Source organism: Microtus oregoni, unplaced genomic scaffold, assembly GCF_018167655.1.
Source record: "Microtus oregoni isolate MIOR12 unplaced genomic scaffold, Mior012 000048F_ref0000485, whole genome shotgun sequence".
NCBI classification, from domain to species: Eukaryota; Metazoa; Chordata; class Mammalia; order Rodentia; family Cricetidae; genus Microtus; species Microtus oregoni.
The window spans coordinates 2,334,945-2,355,416 of record NW_024543222.1 but is presented as its reverse complement, the minus strand read 5'-3'; the positions used below and the strand labels follow the sequence as shown (position 1 = coordinate 2,355,416).

Sequence of the window (20,472 nt, the reverse complement as noted above, 5' to 3'; positions counted from 1 at the left end):
CTCTCAGAAAAGGGCAAGCCTCCCATGAGCATCAGCAAAAGCATATCAAGTGCTGTGAGAGCAAGCCCCTCCCCCTGTGTTCAAGCTGAGCAAGGCAATCCAGAATGAGGAATGGGTTCTAAAAGCCAGTCAAAGCACCAGGGACAGCCCTGCTTCTGTTGCTGGGGTCCCACAGATAGAACAAACTACACAATATGTCACTTATATGCAAAGGGCCTAGGTCTGTGCCATGCAGGCTCACTGGTTGTTGGTTCAGACTCTATGAGTACCCATGAGCCAGGCTAGCCATTTCTGTGGGTTTTCCTTGAATATCCCTGACACCCTCCTCCGTCAGCTCCTACAATCCTTCCTCTCTCTCCTCAGCAAGACTCCCTGAGTTCAACCCAGTGTTTGGCCATGGGTCTCTGAATCTGCCTCCATCAGTCACTGGATGAAGGCTCTCTGATGACACCCTGTGTAGTCACCAATCTGATCATAGGAGATGACCAGTTCAGGCTATGCATTCATTGCTGCCAAGAGTCTTTCTTAGCTGGGGCTATCCTTGTAGACTCATAGATGGTTCCCTTGCATCAGGCTTCTACCCAACCCCATAAAACCCCCCTTTCCAGCCATCTCACTCAGCATTCTGCCCCTCTGTCCCTAACCTGATCCCTCAAGTTCCTATACCCACCTGCCCCCAATCCAACTAGGAGAGATCTCTTCTATTTCCCCTTCCCAAACAGATCCATGTGCCGCCCCCCACCCCCCGCAGTCCTCCTTGTTACCTAGCCTCTCTGGGTCTGTGAACTGTAGCATGTCTATTCTTTACTCTACAGTTAATATCCACTTGTGAGTGAGAACATACCATGTTTACCTTCCTGGGCTTGGGTTACCTCATTCAGGATGAATTTTTTTTTTCTAGTTCTATCCATTTGCCTGAAGGTGAAGGCATAAGTCAAAAACAATCCCACACCAGTTTAGAATTATGATTAATAGAATGGTTATTTATTTAAAGGGGAAAAAAACTTACAGATCATCATCCCAGACAACAGCCCTCTGCACAACCAGAAAGGGAGTCTAGTCGCCTGAAGCAGAGCAGGAAGTAAGAGAGAGAGAGAGAGAAGGGAAGTGGTCACTTTTTTAAAGGGAGAGAGACCACACCCCAATGGGCTGGTATTTCAGTGGCTATTGGCTGGAGGAGCAGAAGGACCTCCCTCAACATTTGCCTTCAAATTTCCTGATACTATTGTTTTTAACAGCACAGTAATACTCCATTGTGTAAATGTGCCACATTTACATTTATCTTTATCCATACTTCAGTTGAGGGGCATCTAGGGTGTTTCCAGGTTCTGACTATTACAAATAAAGCTGCTATGAACATAGTTGAGCAAGTGTCCCATAGGAGTAAATCTTAACAACTGAATCTTGGAGCTGAAGCCCATTTTAGCATCAAATGGCAGTAATCCAGGGTTCCTTTGGAAAGCTGAAGGCTACTGCTCAGATCTCTTGACTGTTCTCCACATTCCAAAGTAAAGGTCACAGTTGGGTCCAGACCATAGTTGACATTACACTCTGTGCGCACAGACTCCAGGCCTCCATTCACTCACTACCTGGGGCACTGGGGAATGGGTGTGAGATTGAGAGGGTGTTGACCTTGCACTGCACTTCTCACAGCCTGATTGTGCTGTCTGTGTCCACTGTGACAGTGGAGCCAGCAGTAAGCCCAGGCTGTGACAGCTAGTACCAGAACGGGGAGAATCCCTTTCCTAGCTGACTCCTCCCTGGCATTATTCCATCCCAGCTAGCTCCTTTCTTTCTTCTCTTCCGCTGAGGAAACGGGGGGTGGGGGTGGAGAGTGGGGTTAGGGGCTCTGTCCACTTGAGCTGCCTGGCTGCCCCTACCACAGCACAACTCTGAGGCAACCTGTACCCTGGTCAGAATGTGAGAGAAGAGAGATGAGAAAGTTACCTCCAGCCAGGTTGAGTTCCTAAATTTTAGCTCCTCTTTGGGGAGTCCACATAGTTGTGCTTGCTCCTCTCTATTTGTGTTTTGTATTTTCTTAGTCTTTGTCTGGTAAATCAGCAAAAAGAGAGTCTGTTGTGGACTTGCTTGCTTTCTTGGTCAGCCTCAGATGTTCTTACTTATTGTATTACTTTCTTATGCTGGCTAACAAGTTTATGGATGTTGTAGCTTACAGCAATACCCATTTAGTGTTTCACAGCTTCTGAGGGTTAGAAGTAGTTAAGGCAGGGCTGGGTTTCCCCTGAAGGCTTCCTCAGGCCAGAGTTGACAAAAGTCAAGTAAGTCCTTGTAGCAGTGAGATTAACAGTGAGCTGTGTCTTCAAAGCCCCGGTCAAGAGGGAGACTTCAGACAGTCTGCTAGAACCAGGCTTCTGTCCATAGGGAGGGAGGGAAGTGACATAGATCTTTGCTGTACTCTGATGGTTAGAAGCAAATCACAGGTTGTTCCTCTCACACTCAAGAGGAAGAGAGTCTGTCACCTTGTTACCCTTTGATCCTTAGAGATCCTCGCCTTCTGGTCCTGTCCTTCAGAATCATTTAGTGCATGGGTCCAAGCACTGTGTCCATACTCTGTGTTAGTGACTGGACATTTCCATGGAACCCAATCCTATGGCTCTCGCTCCCAGGACTATGGAAAGTCTATCAAGTACTCAGTGTTACTCAGGCCCTGCTGGGCCTTTCCAGTCAGATTTTCCCTCTCGAGATCTTTGACTGTCTTGACCCATTCTCTCATACAGCCCTCAGAGTCGAGCACAGGCTTCCTGAGCACAGCAGGTAACAGAAGTTGAATTTAGTCTGGACAAGATGCCATTTCCTCCCCTCTTCTCTTTTTAGTTTGTTTGATAACATTTACCAGCCCCTTCTAACCTAAACACTGCAAAGAAATTCTTCCTGAATTAGCCAATTTTTTTTTTTTTTTAATTTTTGGTTTTCAAGACAGAGTTTCTCTGTGTAACCCTGGCTGTCTTGGAACTCCCTTTATAGACCAGACTGGCCTCAAACTCAGAGGTCTACCTGTCATCTGTGTTCCATCACGTCCTCTCACCACCCAGCTACCCAGATTTCTAAACGATGATGTACCCTTTCTCACTTACATAGTGAATTGAATGAGATAGATAATGCTTTGATGAAGTGAACTTTCTAGCCAGACTAACCCCAGGATGTGGGTTCATGTGTGTAGAAGAAACTCAGGATGAGGAATGGTTTAGGTTTCAGGGTAGCTAACCCCCAGAGGAAACACGAACCCCGGTCTTTTTATTGACTCCTACTTTATAAATACAGGGAATAATCAATTAACAAAAGTCAAGAAATCTGGAGCATTTCCTGTCTGGATTGGTTTTACATTGAATAGCTGAGTTCCCAGCTACATAATTTCTTTTGTTTTTTAAAACATTGTTTCTCAGGATGGAGAGATGGCTCAGAGGTTAAGAGCACTGGCTGCTCTCCCAGAGGTCCTGAGTTCAATTTCCAGATGGCTCACAACCATCTGTAATGAGATCTGGTGCCCTCTTCTGGCCTGCAGGGATACATGCTGGCAGAACACTGCATACATAATAAATAAATTAAAAAAAACAAACAAACTTGTTTCTCTGGGGAAATGTGGTTTCAGACAGCTGACATGTGGCCATAGCGCCTTGAAAAGAAACTCTTCCTTCCCTCCCTTCTAACTGCTGCACCCTCCAATCTCATGACTGTTAGATGGTTTAAGAAGAAAGGAAACATATGTACTGAAATCCCAGACTCTTTTGGTTTTTCGAGACAGGGTTTCTCTGTAGCTTTGGGGCCTATCCTGGAACTCGCTCTGTAGTCCAGGCTGGCCTCAAACTCACAGATCTACTTGCCTCTGCCTCCTAAATGCCTTAGCTCTTAGCTCAAGCCAAAGCTATCCCCATGATCCCACCATCCACTGTTTGTCTCACAGATACTTCATGTCCAGCCTGGCGCCAGCCTTAGAGCCCTGTATCACATTTCCTCCTTACCTAGTTCCCACTACAGAAACAGAAGCTGCACCTGCCAATCAGAGCAATGCTGTTTTCCCTAAGAGAAACTGGGCAGGGGAACAAGGTTTCCTTTGCAGTAACAGTAAGCTGAAAATCAAGTGAACGTATATGAGTGGAGGAACGATTGAGTGCATTATGACAGCAGTCACACTACAGTATGGTAAGGAGCCACTAAGGAGTGGGTTTGATTGTCAACTGGGGTGGGGAATTCTTTCATCATAGGTATACAATAGGACAAGAAGGATGCAAAATGGAATGTGTAGCAGGGTCCCAGTTTTACAAAACTATTAAATCCTTTGTAAAACTCAGATGGATGGAGACTTGGTAGTTGGCATGGACTGTTTGGAGGTGGTGGAAATAAATACACAGCAGAGTGGAGGATACAGACAGAGTAAAACAGTGAGTTAAGGTAGGTCAGTGAGATCAGAAACAAAGGCACCTCCATCTCCAAATGAAGCTAAGCAGAGTGGTTCATGCCTTTAACTTAGCACTAGTGAGGTAGAAGCAGGCTACATGTGATCTAATTCGAGGCTAACCTGGTCTCCATAGCAATTTCCCTACTAGCCTAGGTTACATAGTAAGTTTCTAGCTATAAAATAAATTAATGTTCTAGGACCGTGAAGCTGGCTCTGTGTGTGTGTGTGTGTGTGTGTGTGTGTGTGCGCGCGCGCGCGCACGCGCGCACTGCTTTGTAATTCCAACACAGGAGGTGGCAACAGAAAATTACTGGAGGAAGAGCAAGCTGGATTGTCAGACTAGCAAAACCTAGTGAGCTCCAGGTTCAAAATAGAAAACGGAGAAATTGAGGAAGACCCCTTCATCAGCCTCCAGAAAGGATGCACACATGTGCAATTTGCCATGTACACCTGCACACACAGACATGAGCTACACACACATCAGAACATTTTAAAAAACACTGATCCACTCCCTGTTTAATCAGTACGTACTAGCCTTTTACAGAACTGTCCCATAGGTCCAGAAGCTCCCCAAATTCAAATTTATAATATTACTAACTCCACAAGAGAGATAGTAACTTACTAATTATTACTTGATCATATCGGAAAAGAATATGTGCTCATGGAAGATTTTGTCCTTGGTAAATTTTAGATGGTTCTAGATTTTTCTTGGGGCCATAGAGACAGAGAGGGCTACCACCAGGGCACTAACAGAAGACAGGAAGCTGTTTTAAAACCGCCACAGAGTTCCCTGGCTGTTCTGTAGACCTGACTGTCAGGCAGGGAGCAGTACTGATGACAGTGATGTACAAGAGTCATTTAGATGTGTGTCCTTGAGTGTGTGCAGTGCCTTACTTATGGCTGTATTTCCAGGCCAGAACTGCATGTTACATGATCAGTCCCTCCTTCCTTAGTCTGTTGCCTTCCTGAACTAGTAACATGTTTTTCATTGGTCATGCCATTCTTGTGATACTAGATTAAGGAATATATAAGATGGTCCTGAGACTTTAGTCTCTTAAGGAAGGCAAGTAATGACAACAGCTTGGAAGGACGTGGAAGAGTCAGAAAATAGAAGTTTCAGTAAGAATGGACACAACAAAAATAGGAATAAGGATAGGAAGTTAAAGTCAGGGTACAAGATAGTCTGGGACAACTCCAGCAGTGGGGCAGTTCTGGGCAGCTAAGTTCTTGTACCTAATACTAGATCAAAGGTGTGGTAACCAGGAGGGAATAATATGATTGGCATTTGAGGCTGTTCTAGCACAACAGCCAGCTCCTTGACTGATGTTTCTAAGGTCAGAATCCACAATAAAATCAATCTCATCTATTCATGCACACAAAGCTCCTCAGTCTAGCAGAGAAGTGTGATTTTGTAGGAAATGGAGACAGCCTTCCTACCTGCAGCTGGAACAGAACAGGTTTGCATATGCAAAACAATGACAAGGTGTTGGGAATGAAGCATTCAAGAAAGGGGAAAGTTACCTAAATGTTTAAGTATCCATAGATTTGGAGGACCTAAGAGAGCCAAACACACATGCATGCACTCATGCACACACGCACACTAGTAGAAAATAACTTGATTCTAGACAGGGTTTCTCTGTATAACTGACACGTTTTGTAGACCAGGTTGACCTCAGATCCACAGAGATCGCCTGCCTCTGCTTCCCAAGTGTTGGGATTAAAGGCGTGCGCCACCACCACCCGGTTTAGAAAATAACTTCTTAAAAAGGAAAATTACACATGGTCAATCCAAGACCATCTGAAAGTTTCAGTATGCTCTTTAGAAAGCTGAAGGACAGATAGGTATTGTGGTGTACAAGTGTGTTCCTCAACATAGAGGAGGCTGAGGAAGGATAATGGCAAAACTCATGCCAGCTTGAATTATATAATGTGATCCATTCTCAGAAAAAAAGAAGAAAACCAAAGGAAGATATTTTCAGGAAGCCAGCACAGAGCTTGTCTGTAATTCAGCACTCAAGATGCTGAGACAGTAAGATTGCAAGTTCCAGGCTGACTAAGACTATACACAAGACCTTATCTTAGTAACCAAGGTCTGGCCATGTAGTTTGACTATGGAGTACTTGCTCAGCATGCCAGGACCTGGATTTTTCATTTGTTTGTTTTAAATTTTTGAAACAGGGTCTCATTATGTAATTCTGGTTGTCTTGGAACTCACTGTGTAGACCGGACTGGCCTTGAACTCACAAAGATCCTCCTCCAGCTGCCTCTGAGTCTGCTGGGATTAAAGGTGTACACCAATGCTCCTGGTTTAGGACCTAGATTCTTATCTGCAGCAACACACACACACACACACACACACACACACACACACAAAATAAAGAGCTGAAACAGATTTACCTAACTTGAAAACATCCATCTGCCAAATGCTAAGCATGAATAGTGAGCACAAAACCCACTGAGAGTATATAGAAGTTTCTGAAGTTTCTGAACTCAGATGTAAGAGACACATATGTATCTGCAGAAAAAAAGCATGTGACCTAAAAAGGATTCTGCCCAGGACTGTACTGAGATGCAGCAGCAGGGTGCCTTCTAATCAATTCTCAACTTAACATATTAGACCAGCCAGGCCATCAGTCTAACAGAAAGGAAGCTAATGCAGTTTCTAGAGGTTCACCTCTACATGCCCTTTTTTCTTTTTTTAAATTTTCTTTATTTTTATTTTACATATATAGGTGTTTGCCTGTGTATATGTCCATGCACTGTGTGCATGCAGTAACTGCAGAGGACAGAGGAAGGTGTCAGATTCTCTGGGACTGGAGTTATAGGCAGTTATGAGTTAGTGCTGGGAATCACACCTGGGCCGTTGTAAGAACAGTCAGTGCTCTTAACTGCTGAGCCATCTCTCCAGTACCCCTCTCCCCGCTACACACACACACACACACACACACACACACACGGTCCCACTATGTAGCTCTGGCTGTCCTGAAACTCACTATATAGACTAGGCTGGCCTAGAACTCACAGAAAACCATCTGCCTCCTGAGTGCTAGGATTAAAGGAGTGCGCCACCATGCACCCTTTCTTAAAGAGACACTTTTACAAATGCCAGTAGCCTAACGGAGTGTAGTCAGCATTGCTGACATCATAGGAGTTAGAATCACAGCTGTATAAGCTAGTTATATGGTCAAATTCACAAAGACAGAAAGTAGAGGCCAGGAGGGGGGAGTGCACCAAAAGAGGAAACATGCTAACCATATGGCATTGGGAATAATATCACTACTAAGCCTTTTTATTAAAAAAAATGATACAGAATATGTCACTTATTTGAGAGCAAATTGACCTGCAAGTCTTTCTGCCTTAATGTGTTAGGTTTTTTTGAGAATGTCATATATGAGTACCGCATCTACATTACTCTCATGCTACCCCTTCCTCTAACTTCTCCCATACTCCCTCCCTCCCAAATTCACAACCTCCTCTTTATTATTATTATTACATACATATTCATGTTATGTGTGTATATTCGGGTATATATACACACATGTATATGCAATCTGCTGAGTCCATTTAGCATTGTTGGTATTAACAGATGTCCAGGGCTGACTTCTTGGGATTGGACAATCTATGTGGGAGCTTGTCCATAAAGGAAACTGATTCTTCTTCTCTTAGCATCATTGACAACCTGTAGCCCTTCATCTAGGGGTAGGACCTTATGTAGTTTCCCCTGTTCACGTTGGCATGTTTAGGGTATCATGTAGTTGAGAGTGCATGGCGCATTGGCCCTGTCATGTCTATGCAGTGGTATCTATCTGCAGGGGTCCTGGGCTGCTTCCTCTTCCATGATGTTCTCTGAGCTTCAGGGTGGGGGTTGCAGCATCGCAGGGGTGTCCATTGGAATGGGCACTCCACTGTCAGTGTTCTCTGCATTTTGACCAGTTGTGTATCTCTGTATAATCCACTGAGCATGGCAGTGCACATCTTTAATCCCAGTAGTTGAGAGGCAGGAGTAGGTGGATCACTCTGAGTTAAAGACTGGTCTAATCTACATAGTAAATTCAAGCCAGCCAGGGCAGGGGGACAACACAGTGAGATCCTGCCTCAAAAGTGGAGGAAAAGGTTCCACAAAAAGTAAAAAAGTGACCTCCATGTGCTTCTTGGCTGCATTCACATGCTTGAAGAAAACTCACCAATACACACACACACTGAAACTCTATGTAAAGTCTGCCCCCTGCTCAGTTCTTTGCTGCTCCCTCTGTGTCTCTCCCAATAAATCTCTTGTGTGAGGTTTGTGCATGACTTTGTGGTATTCCTTGGCTCCTGACTATCAGGATACCTTTCCCTTCAGAATTGTAGCATCCTTACTGGGAAAGCCTCCTCCCTCAGAGCTGTAACACTTAGACAGGCCCCATCCATCATTACCAAAACAGCAAGAAAAAACCAAGCCCCGCACTGACTGGAATAGATCATTAAGTAACACAGAAGAAAAGGAATAGTAAATACATCTCATTTATTACTTTTAAAGAGAAGCACATGGGCTGGAGAGATGGCTCAGCCACTAAAGGCTAGGCTCACCAAAAATAAAAAGTAAGCACATGGTGAATCTTTTGGTTTGGTTCAGGGTTGTTTTGGCTGTTTGAGACTGGCCTCAATTTCGGGATTTGCAGGTGCACACCCTTATCCCACCAGCTACAGCTGCAGCCACTTTCTTTTTACGGGAGGGTGATGACCTGGGGATTGAACCCAGAGCCATAGATGTGCTAAGGCAAAACTATGCTCCCAGTCCCAGCAAGAGCATTCCTAAGAATTTCCAAGAAACTTTCAGCGCCCATTGCTTCTGAGATGACACCGTTAACACACAGGAGAGGAGTGGGCATGTCTTAGGTTACAAAATAAAAATGTGGTTAGATTGTCGATTGTTGTAATAGGAGCGGCGGGGCTGCGTCCCCAGCACCCCGGCTGCCTGGCTAGCTTATGCCCCGAAATAATTACACGGACACTGTATTCTTTTAAACACTGCTTGGCCCATTAACTCTAGCCCTTACAGGCTAATTCTCATATCCCGGTCAACTCATCTCTAATAATCTGTGTGGCATCAGTCTTACCGGGAAAGATTCTAGCCTAGTCCATCCTGGGTCTGAGCTTCATGCGTCTGCCTCAGAGAGCAGAGCTATCGCATCTGGGAGCATGGCGTCTCTCTGAGCTCACTTCCTCTTCCTCCCAGCATTCTGTTCTGTTTACTCCTCCCACCTATGTTTTAACCTATCAGGGCCATGCAGTTTCTTTATTGCTTAACCAATGAAATCAACAGATTGATCTATGACACTCCCACATCAGTCGATTTTTTTTTTTAATTAATGAAAAAAAAACCCAGCAGCTATATAGTAGGAGTTGGGGGAAGAAGTGGTTGCTTCTGGGGTGCTTTGTCATGTAAACAGGAGCAGTAAAGGGGGAACGCTTACCTGGTCTGAAGAGTAGCTGGCCTTAATTAATTTGCAGATGAATAAAATTAAGCAGAAATCCTTTATTCCTCCTTCTGTTGAATACCTCTCTAACACAGACTCCTACCTGCCCTTGGCATGATTTTTATTTTCTTCTAGATGTGTGGCTGAAGCTGCATGGTTGGAGCATACCTGGTCATGCTTAGGAGAATGACTTAGTGTGAACACAACTTTTACCATGAAAACATCCCTGGAGAGTATCTCTAAGGTCAACGAATAGTCATTTTTCAAGGTTCATAATATGTAGAGCTTCTGGAATCATCTGAAAGCTTTACATATGCTGATGCCAGAGTCCTGCCCACAAAGATTCCATCCAGATGAGTAGCAGCAGTCTTGGTTTTGGATGTTTTTAAGCTTTCTGAGTTAATTCTGACTGGAATTCAAAGACTGAGGAATCACTGTTTTGAAAACAGAATATTGAGAGATATTCCCACCATATCAATTTTATTGCGATAGTATTTTGTCATGAACAATCTGCCTCTAGGTTGAAAATTTTTTATATGTAGTTACATAAAATACATTGATAAATTTAAAAATGCAAAATTATTCAATACAAAGCAACGTCTATGCATGGGTAAACGATGGTTGACTGAGACTTTTGGGCACATTATTCCTCCTATTTATCTGTTAACTGTGCCTGACACCTGTATTAGTGTAGGTCCAATAGTGATATAGAAACCTCACAGTGGTATAAATGGGTGTGTTTTATTCAAGGAATAAACCATGATAAAAGGATTAGCTGTAAACTGAGCATGGTGACACATGCCTTTAATTCCAGCACTCAGGAGGCAGAGGCAGGGGGGATCTCTGAGTTTGAAGCCAGTCTGATCTATATAATGAATTTCAGGCCAGCCACGACCACATAGTGAAAGAATTAACTATAGAAAGTGATGTGGCCCCTAAGCTGATAGAGTATCCACAGAAGAAGATCTGGTTTAGAAGGGAGCCCCACATGCTGGCACATGCACTGAGCAGTAGATTTGATGAGCTGAACAGCAGGAAGCACTTCCAGGCTTCTTGTATTTTAACTGGAGCACTTGCAAGACCCAAGCCAGTCACAACCAGCCAGTCATCAGTTAGTTGCTTACATATCCATGGAAAGGAGTCCTGGACTTGTTGATGGTTAGGTGTATGGATTGGGTGGGTATCATCAGTGCAGCAGGTCTAGAGCCCAGTGCTTCTGTTAATAGGGCCACTTTATTGGTCAGCAAGACAAAACCTATAGAATGGGAAAAGATCTTCACCAATCCTACATCGGACAGAGGACTGATCTCCAAAATATAAAAAGAACTCAAGAAACTTGACATCAAAAGAACAAATAATCCAATAAAAAATGGGGTACTGACCTAAACAGAAAACTCTCAACAGAGGAATCTTTAATAGCTGAAAGACAGTTAAGGAAATGCTCAGCATCCTTAGCCATCAGAGAATTGCAAATCAAAACAACTTCGAGATTCCCTCTTACACCTGTCAGAATGGCCAAGATCAAGAATACTGATGACAACTTATACTGGAGAGGATTTGGGATAAGGGGAATATTTCTCCATTGCTGGTGGAAGTGCAGACTTGTACAACCACTTTGGATTTCAGTATGACAATTTCTCAGAAACTTAGGAAACAACCTACCTCAAGACCCAGCAATACCACTTTTGGGTGCATGTCCAAATGATGCTTTCTGCAGAAGGAGCTGCGGGCTTCATTCCTGCCACCCTGCTCCTGGCCGCCTGGCTAGCTTATACCCCGAAATAACAACACACAAACTGTATTCATATAAACACTGCTTGGCCCATTTCTATTAATGTGTGTAGCACCACGAGGTGGTGATTTACCAGGGAGATTCTAGCCTACGTCCATCTTGGGTCGGAGCTTCATCGCATCTGCTCCAGAGTGGAGAGCTATCGAGTCTGAGCTCACTTTCTCTTCCTCCCAGCCTTCTGTTCTGTTTACTCCACCCAACTAAAGGCTGGCCTATCAAATGGGCCAAGGCAGTTTCTTTATTAGCCAATGACCTTTCTCCATCAGATGCTTAATCATACCATAATGACATGTGCTCAACCTTGTTCATAGCAGCATTATTTGTAATAGCCAGAACCTGGAAACACCTAGATGCCTCTCAACTGTAGAATGGATAAGAAAAATGTGGTACATTTACACAATGGAGTACTACACAGTGACAAAAATTAATATTTTTAAATTTGCAGGCCAATGGTTGTATCTAGAGAAAAACATTGAGTGAGGTAACCCAGACCCAGAAAGAAAATATAATATGTACTTACTCACAAGTGGCTTTTAGACATAAAAGAAAACCAACCTATAGTCGCTGACCCTAGACAACAAAGAGGACCCCTAAGACAGCCATATGTGAATCTACATAGGAAGGAGAAAAAGACAAGATCTCCTGAGTAAATTGGGAGTGTGGTGGTCACAGGAGAGGGGTAGAAGGGAAGGGAGTGGATAAAAATGTATAGCTCAATAAAAACAATTTTTTTTAAAAAATCAGGGCAATTGCTATAGTACTGGGTGATCCTCCATTTCTGACTTAAAATCAGGTGATGACAGTCGGTTGAGACAATACTTTGAAAAGCACTAGCCTGATGGAGGGTGTACCTTCTTCCATATTTCTCACACAATGCTCAGCACTAGTCTGCTTCTCCACAAATGTGGACCAAACAAACTAGACAGCTGAGATACTTTTTATTTAAAAAAAAAAAAAAAAGGCAGGGCAATTGCTGTAGTCCTGGGTGAACCTCCATTTCTGACATCCTCTCAGAGTGACTCCATTCTGTATATGTCTAGCCCAAGACTTTGTGTACTGATACTATCCCTATCCTCTACCCAGTGTTGAGTCTCAGACCCAGGGCCTCTCGCAGACAAAGCAAGCAAGTCCTTTTGTACAGTTTAGCACCCTCCCACTCACAGATCAGACTCAGACTTACCCTGTGGGCCAGTTGTGATTCTCCTGCCTCAGCTTCCCAAATAGTCCTGTGTCGCCCGTCCTGGTTGCTTTTTCATGTTTTAATAGGTTTTTAAATCAGTTGTCATACTAATACCATTTTTTAAATATTTAATAGGGTAAAAGAACAGGAAACACGAGAAGAGGAACGTTTGATGGAAGAAAAGAAAAAGAAAAAGCAGGAAGACAAGAAAAAGAAAGAAGGTGCTCAGAAAAAGGTTTGCAGAATTCCGTCCTCTGTGCCCTTGCGGTTGTGTGTCACGTCTGCATTATTGAAGCTATCTTGTGACCGCACTTGATTTCTAGAATTCCTTCCTCCATGCCCTTGCAGTCATGTGTGTCGCATCTGCATTAGCATAACTGTCTCGTGACCACACTTGATTCTATTACTGTTTTAAAGCAATATGCTAAATCTATAATTAGTAAATAATAGCTACTTGGCTAGTGAAGTGAGTTTAGGGTGACTGCTGCACAATGTCTTTTCTAAAAGAGTCAGACGCACCAGAGTCTTGTTTCCAGGGGCTGTATAGTTGATGTGTCAAGAATGCTCATGCCTTCTGAAAGAGGCTTCAGCCCAGAGCAGCTCCAACTAAAACATCAGGAAGGGGTCATGAAACTGACAGCATTAGAAAAGCTAGAAATAATTTTTGAAGTTTTGGTAAATATTCTTTATAAATCCTATTTATAAATGTTAAAATAAAAAGTTCTACAAACCAGTCTAGAGAGATGTCTCAATAGTTAAAAATGTTTGCTGCTTTTCCAGAGAACCCAAGTTCATTCATAGCCACCCACATTGAGAGGTTTCCAGCCACCTACTGTAACTCCAGTTCCAGGGATCCAGTACCCTTTTCTGGACCCTTTGGGCACATGCACTCACATGCAAGGTCACACACATCTAGGTGCGCATATGTACACAAATATACATACATAATTAAAAATCTGTCTTTTAGAGTTCTTTAAACCTTATTAAACCTTATAGTCATATTTCTGTTTCATTCCATGTATACCAAATTATACCACCCATCTTTGTTTTCACTTAAGTAATGTGCCTTGAGTTTGAGGCAAGCCTGCTCAACACAGTGAGTTCTAGGATAGTCACGGCTCCGTGTCTCAAAGAAACTGGAAGAGAAAAGCCTAAAATGAAAGTCTTCTTAATTAACTGTCATCAATATGTGCATTCCACACAATCATTTCTAAAGCATTTCTGATTTTTTTTTTTCAGGCTGCTGATCAAAAAACCAAAGGTAAGTTGTTTGGTTGTAATATATATATTTTGGGAGGGGGATACTTTTTATAGAAGTACCAAACTTTGCAACAAGGTGACTTTTGTAAAATTTATTTTATGTTTATAGACAGATATTTTGCCTGCATATGTATCTGTGCACCAAGTGTATGTAGTGCCCCCAGAGCCTAGAAGAGGGCCTTGGAGCCTCTAGGACTGGGATGGTTGTAAGCCACCATGTGGGTGTTGAGAATTAAACCTAGATCCTCTGCAAGAGCTAGTGCTTTCAAACCTAAACCACAGAAGGTGACTTTAAAACAAAGGATCTAAGTTTGTCTTTGATTCTACCTTTATTATACATTTTGAAGCTCTTCATTTATAGCTGGTTTTATATAGCTACATTTCATTGACATTAGGTTAATATAAAACTGCTTAGAAAATACCTGTGTTTTCAACAACACTTTTAAATTTCCTTTTGGTTTCCACCAAATAAGGAATGAATTCAGGAAGATGATTCATTTAGAATAAGACCCAGAGAAAGCTAATTTTTTTTAAAGCTTGAACTTCCTTACTGCCAGCTATTCCCTTGTAGACTTAGTCTGTTTCTTTCTTGCTGATAGTTAAGAGGCTTCTTTCCAGAGCTTACTTGCCTATTTATCTTAACAGTGTTGGTAGAAACACAGGCAATTCTCAGTGTGGCTCAGACATGCTTGGTATGCTGGAGGTTCAGAATGAGCTCAGGGAAGCTGTACCCCCAAGCCCTCCACTTCATACCTGACACAGTAGGGACACTCATGGGTCACAGAGACCAACTCTGTTCCAGCCATGACAGTGTACTTCTTTAAGCTTCAGGTATTGCATCTTTAAAATGAGAAAAATGATGGATTGTTCTTGCCTCGTCAAGTTGTTGTAAAGACAGATGCACTGACACAGAATGGGGCCTATCCTTAGAGCGTAACTGATGTCAGTGAAGGGATGCTGCACTTCACTGGTGCCTCAGTTTTTCTGTCTTCCCTTGGACGAGATGCAGTTGCACATGTACACTTGCTGGCATTGTAAGGGCTTTATAAGAATTCTCTCAGCTGTAGTCTATACCAATACTTCACTTCTAGTTGGTATCTTGTAATTTTCAAAGTTAAAATTATATGTATGATCTTACTTGAATTTACTTCATAACTAAACAGGACCTGAGTTCTTCATTGTACTGTAGTAAAGGCAATAACTGGTGCTAGCGCTTCCCACCCTGTGCGTTAGTCCTTGCACCCTGTTCCTAGAGTTGCATCAAGAGATGCATTCACTGTTACATGAATATCAGAAGCAGCAGGGGTACAAGGACATTTCTGCTCTGTTAGAATATTTTCAGAAGGGTCCAAAAGGCTTGGCTGTGGCTGTATTTGAATTTATGATTTCAGATAAAACAGTGGTTCTTAGCCGTCATTTATAGAACTCTTTCTGTATCTTTCACTCCCCCCCACACACACTTTTAAAAAGCCATTTTTGTAATATGTTTCCATTGTCATTTATTAATTGTTTACTTCCCAACATTGACTGCTCACAACTGTGTAAAGACTGAACTAACTGTGCTGTCCCTTGTATGGGATCCCTGCTTTGTGTTACTGTGCTGGCGAGTGGCTGACAGCTGGGCTCTGTTATCTCTTCTGAATGGCTGGGCCAACTACCCTTTGGGTTTGTCCTAAAAAACAGTTGTTTGGGGCTGGAGAGATGGCTCAGAGGTTAAGATCACTGACTGTTCTCCTGTTCAATTCCCAGAAACCACATGGTGGCTCACAACCATCTGTAATGAGATCTGATGCCCTCTTCTGGCCTGCAGGTGTACATGCAGACAGAATACTGTATATATAATAAATAACAAAGAAAATGCTTAAAAATAAAATATAAGAAATAAAATTTAAAAAAACAGTTGTTTGTGTTCTTATAAATAAAACAATCTAAAGTACTTCTCCATAATTTTCTTTTTAGTCAATTAATTATTTCTATTTTAAATGTATGATTATATTGCCTGCATGTTTACATATGCTCCATATGTGTGCCTGGCACTTGTGGAAGCAGAAGAGGGTACTTGGGTCCCTTGGAATTGGAGAGTGGTTGTGAGCTGCCGTGTGGGTGCTGGGAACTTGCCCATTTCCTCTGAAAGAGCAGCCAGTGCTCTTACTCACCAAGTCATCTCTCCAACCTAGATTGTTTTCTAATGATGATTCGCAGCATCAGGTTTCCAACTTTTCTCAGATTCCACCATTAATCAGCCCCATCAGAATCAGCTGCTGTGAGGTGACACTCACTTAGTTAGGCACTGGTGTTAGACAACACAGCTGATTTAGTGAGGACATTTGTGCTCACATAAGACCGGTTTGCTTTTGTACCCTGCCAATGCTGTGTTTGTTTCCTGTCATGGCCTGGCAATACACAGTGCAGGGGCTGCATCTGCTTGTTTCTTCTTGCTTCCTAGACCCCTCACTCAGCTACTGCCTTTCTGCTATTCTAGGCCCTGGCATTAGTGAGTCTCCTTGTTGCTGTTGTTGTAACCAGGGCTAGTAGTATTTTAAAGGTACAAAGTTCATCACAAAGCAAGGAGAGTGTGGAACATCACATAACAGACCCTTGCCCACCTTCTCCTGTCTCTGCAGCCAGTGGGCTTCAGAGCAGCCCATGTCAGGAAAGTGGTCAGAGAAGGACAGCAGCACTCCAGACAGGGGTGGACCTTGGGACACACTTCTCCTCCTTATAAATTTAAAATTGTGGTTTCTAGAAAGTCTTTGTAAAATCATAACTGAAATTGGGCCTGTGCCTGTGTGTATGTCCACAGAGACTGGAAAAGAGAATGTTCAGTCCCCTAGAACAAGACTTTCAGACAGTTGTGAGCTGCCGTGTGGGTGACTAGAATCAAACCCTGGTCCTCTCTAAGCCATCTTTCAAGTCCTGGCCTACAATCTCTTTATTGGCGGTCTAGAACATCCTTTCTCTGACATCCTGCCCCAGATTGTACAAGGAGGAACCCTATATTCTTTGTAGACAGGAACACTGCTTCTCCTCTCTGGGGCTCTGCTTGCAAATAGTGAGTCCACTTTTGCCTTCTTCCAGTATTTTTCACCCTCTGGGCATACTTGATCTCTATCCCTAATTAATGCTCTACATTAATGCCTTCCTTACAGAAAACATTGTAAAACTGAAGGGTAATGAGTTCAAGGTTAACCTTGGCTGCAGAATGGAGACCTTGCCTAAAGGGTGAGGGGAGATCACAATAGTTCAGTTGGTAAAGTGCTTGTTAAACAAGCATAAGGACTTAAGTTCAGATGCCAACACTGCGTAAAAAAAAAAAAAAAAAACTGGGTGAGATGGGATATGCCTGTAATTCCATCTCTGGGGAATTGAAGATAGGAAGGTTCCTGGGATTCTCTGGCCTAATTTTGCCAGTTGATTAGCTCCAAGTTCATTGAGAGACCCTGTCTCAAAAAGTAGGTAAATAATGATAGAAGACAGCTAATATCAGTTTCTCTTCTTTCTGCATTACATGCACACATACTACACACACACAATCCTAAGAAATGTGTCCATCCTGCGCTGTAATGTTTATTGACCATCCCTCTTATCTCGTTAGGTATTCATTTAAGTACGCAGAATCCAATGCATTCCACAGTTTATACTCCTCTTATACCCAAACACTAAACTGTTGAAAAACCTTCCTGCCACCTGGATGGTGGTGCTGCACACCTTTAATCCCAGTACTCTGTAGGCACAGGCCAGTTGATCTCTGTGAGTTTGAGGCCAGCTTGGTCCACAGAGCAAGTTCTGGGATAGTCTGAGTGGTTACACAGAGAAACCCTGTCTTGAAAAAAAGAAAGAAAGAAAGAAAAGTGGGAGGGGACTGAAGGAGAGGGAAAAAGGAAAGGAAGAAAGTAAGAAAACTTTCTACTAAGCCTGTCCATAGACAAAAATTTCCTGGTAAATTCTCCTGCTCGTTATCTTTGTACTAGTGACTGAAGGACAGCTAATACCCGAATCTCCTCCTGCCCTAATGAGACCTTAGTGATCTCCTGACAGTAGGGAAATGGGGTAGATAAAATCCTGTTGTAAAACATTAACTGCTGCCTTGTTTGGTAACCAGTGTCCAAAGAGCAGCAATCTGTTTATTTAGGGTCCTGCCTTAATTTGGGTATAGATAATAATAGCTTTATATGTGAACTTTGTGAGCCTGTTATTTTCTGGGCCTTTTTCATTGATTGGTAGGTATAGGGCAGAATTAACCACAGTAACATGGTACTACTCATAAATGATTGATTTCAGCTTAATGTTTTTATATTCTTGAAATAAATATAGATGAGTTTTCCTATAAAAAGTTGAAAAGCACGTCGCCTATGAAAGCAAGTGCTCTGCTGTTCATTATGATGACAAGATCACTGAGGTGCGGTCTTAGTGGTGCGGCTGTGGGCTGACGTCCTGACATCTGTTCGCTTTGTAACTACTAGTTCTCAGAGAACCTTTTCTGCACTGTCATCAGTGTAGCCATCTGAAGCTGTAGTCTTTGAGTAGCCATGCATGGAGTTAGGTTTCAGTCACAGGTTACTTGCAGCTCACTTGAAACACAAGCTTTTTATCAACGTGAATGAAGAGTTCTGAGACCATGGGTCTCATCCTTACTTAATGGAGATGAAACAAAACAAGAACTTGATTCCACATTTGTTGTAAGAGCTGCGCGTTGCATTCCGCCACCCAGCTCCCACCACCGGCTAGCTTTACCCGAAATAACAACACACAAATTGTATTCATTTAAACACTGCTTGGCCCATTATATCTAGCCCCTTCTCGGCTAACTCTCACACCTGGACTAGCCCATTTCTAATAATATGTGTAGCACCCCTCGGTGCGCTTACCGGGAAGATTCTAGCCTACATCCATCCTGGGTCAGAGCTTTATCGATCGCGTCTGCCGGGAAGAGGGGAGCGTGGCCTCTCCTCCAGAGAGCAGAGCTGTTGAGTCTGAGCTCACTTCCTCTTCCTCCCAGCATTCTGTTCTGTTTACTCCACCCACCTGTTTTTTAACCTATGAGGGCCAAGCAGTTTCTTTATTACTTAACCAATGAAATCAACAGATTGATATATGACACTCCCACATCACACATTCACTGAGTGGAAAATTCTCTGAATACAGCAGTCAACAGCGAGTTTTTATAAAATACCAGGTCTGTGTTTCCTGCATTAGATAGTGAAATAAAATAACTAAAAATCTCAGGCTTACACTCGTTTCCTCCAATGGGCTCAGCACTGTACAGTTTGCATTGTATGACACTTCATTTGCCTGTCTGTGAGATTACTAAAATCTCGGAGTTGAAGGCTCCTTCAGGATTTTCCAGCTCCAGTAGTGCTGAGTGAGGAAATGCCATCCCAAGGAGTTAATTGATTTATGACAGCTTGTTAGTGGCAGAATTAGAACCTTGGTTTCTGATTGTCAAATTGTATGTTGTTTCTGCTACCACACAACCGGAAACACAGTCTATGTGTCTCTTAGCTGTGTAACTGCTGCTCTTGGAAAGAATTTATAGACACTTTGTAGTTTTCAAACAAGATGAAAGAAATTACTAAAAGGATTGTTATGTCAAAGATCTTTTAAGGTTTTAAAGGTTAGGTTTGTCTTTTGTTGTCTCTGTTGTTCTATGTCTAAAGAGATTTTTAAAATTCTACTCTCCCAAGGGGGGAGATATAATAAATGGTTAATTTTTCCCTGTAGGAACAAAGGAAAGTGTGTTAAGACTTTGGTGTTTTTAATACGTAGACTGTTTTTAAAACATATTGCTAAATCCCAAATTCGGGGCAGCTACATGGACATGTAAGTTCTTAATCTAAATTTTAAAGTCAGAAAGCCCCTTGGTCCCAGAATTCAGCAGGTGACACTTAGTTCTGGTCCCTGCGCTGTGTCTGTTCAGCTTCTGTGAGCCTGAAGGGTAGGACACCTCTCTACTGAATCTGGCTGGCTGCTGGGACTTTAACCATAAAGGCAGCTTCCAAGATTAGAGATTACACTTAATTTTGAAAGGGAGCTGGCTGGCAGTGTGCTTTCTGAGAAAGAATTTGAGAATATAATAGCCCCAACCCCACCCCCAGTTTGACCTCTTTTCATGTGTGTGTATTAATACCTTTATTGATACATCACTGGAATACAATAAATTGCAGATATTTAAAGAGGACAGTTTGCTATGCCCCTGTGAAACCATCCCTACCATTCAAAATGACATCAAGCAATTCCTAAGAGTATCTCTGTTCCTTCCACTCCCGTTTCTTCTGTTTCCTCCTTGGCCATCTGTCCCTGAGCAAACACTGGCCTGCTTCTGCCATAGAATTAACTTCCTAGCATAATGTATAATAAATGGTAT

The 20,472-nt window shown here is 42.7% G+C and overlaps 1 protein-coding gene across 6 annotated transcripts in view; it reads left to right on the top strand.

Annotated features, from left to right (window-relative positions):
- The window catches only part of Tnrc6c (trinucleotide repeat containing adaptor 6C), a 117,717-nt gene that overhangs the window by 32,210 nt on the left and 65,035 nt on the right, over nt 1-20,472 (top strand). For all 6 annotated transcript variants that reach the window (XM_041635645.1, XM_041635644.1, XM_041635643.1 and 3 more), the window contains exons 2-3: nt 12,984-13,083; nt 14,088-14,109. In XM_041635645.1, coding sequence (XP_041491579.1) covers nt 13,021-13,083; nt 14,088-14,109 — 85 coding nt within the window. In that variant the 5' untranslated portion in view covers nt 12,984-13,020. The remainder of the gene's footprint in view (nt 1-12,983; nt 13,084-14,087; nt 14,110-20,472) is intronic.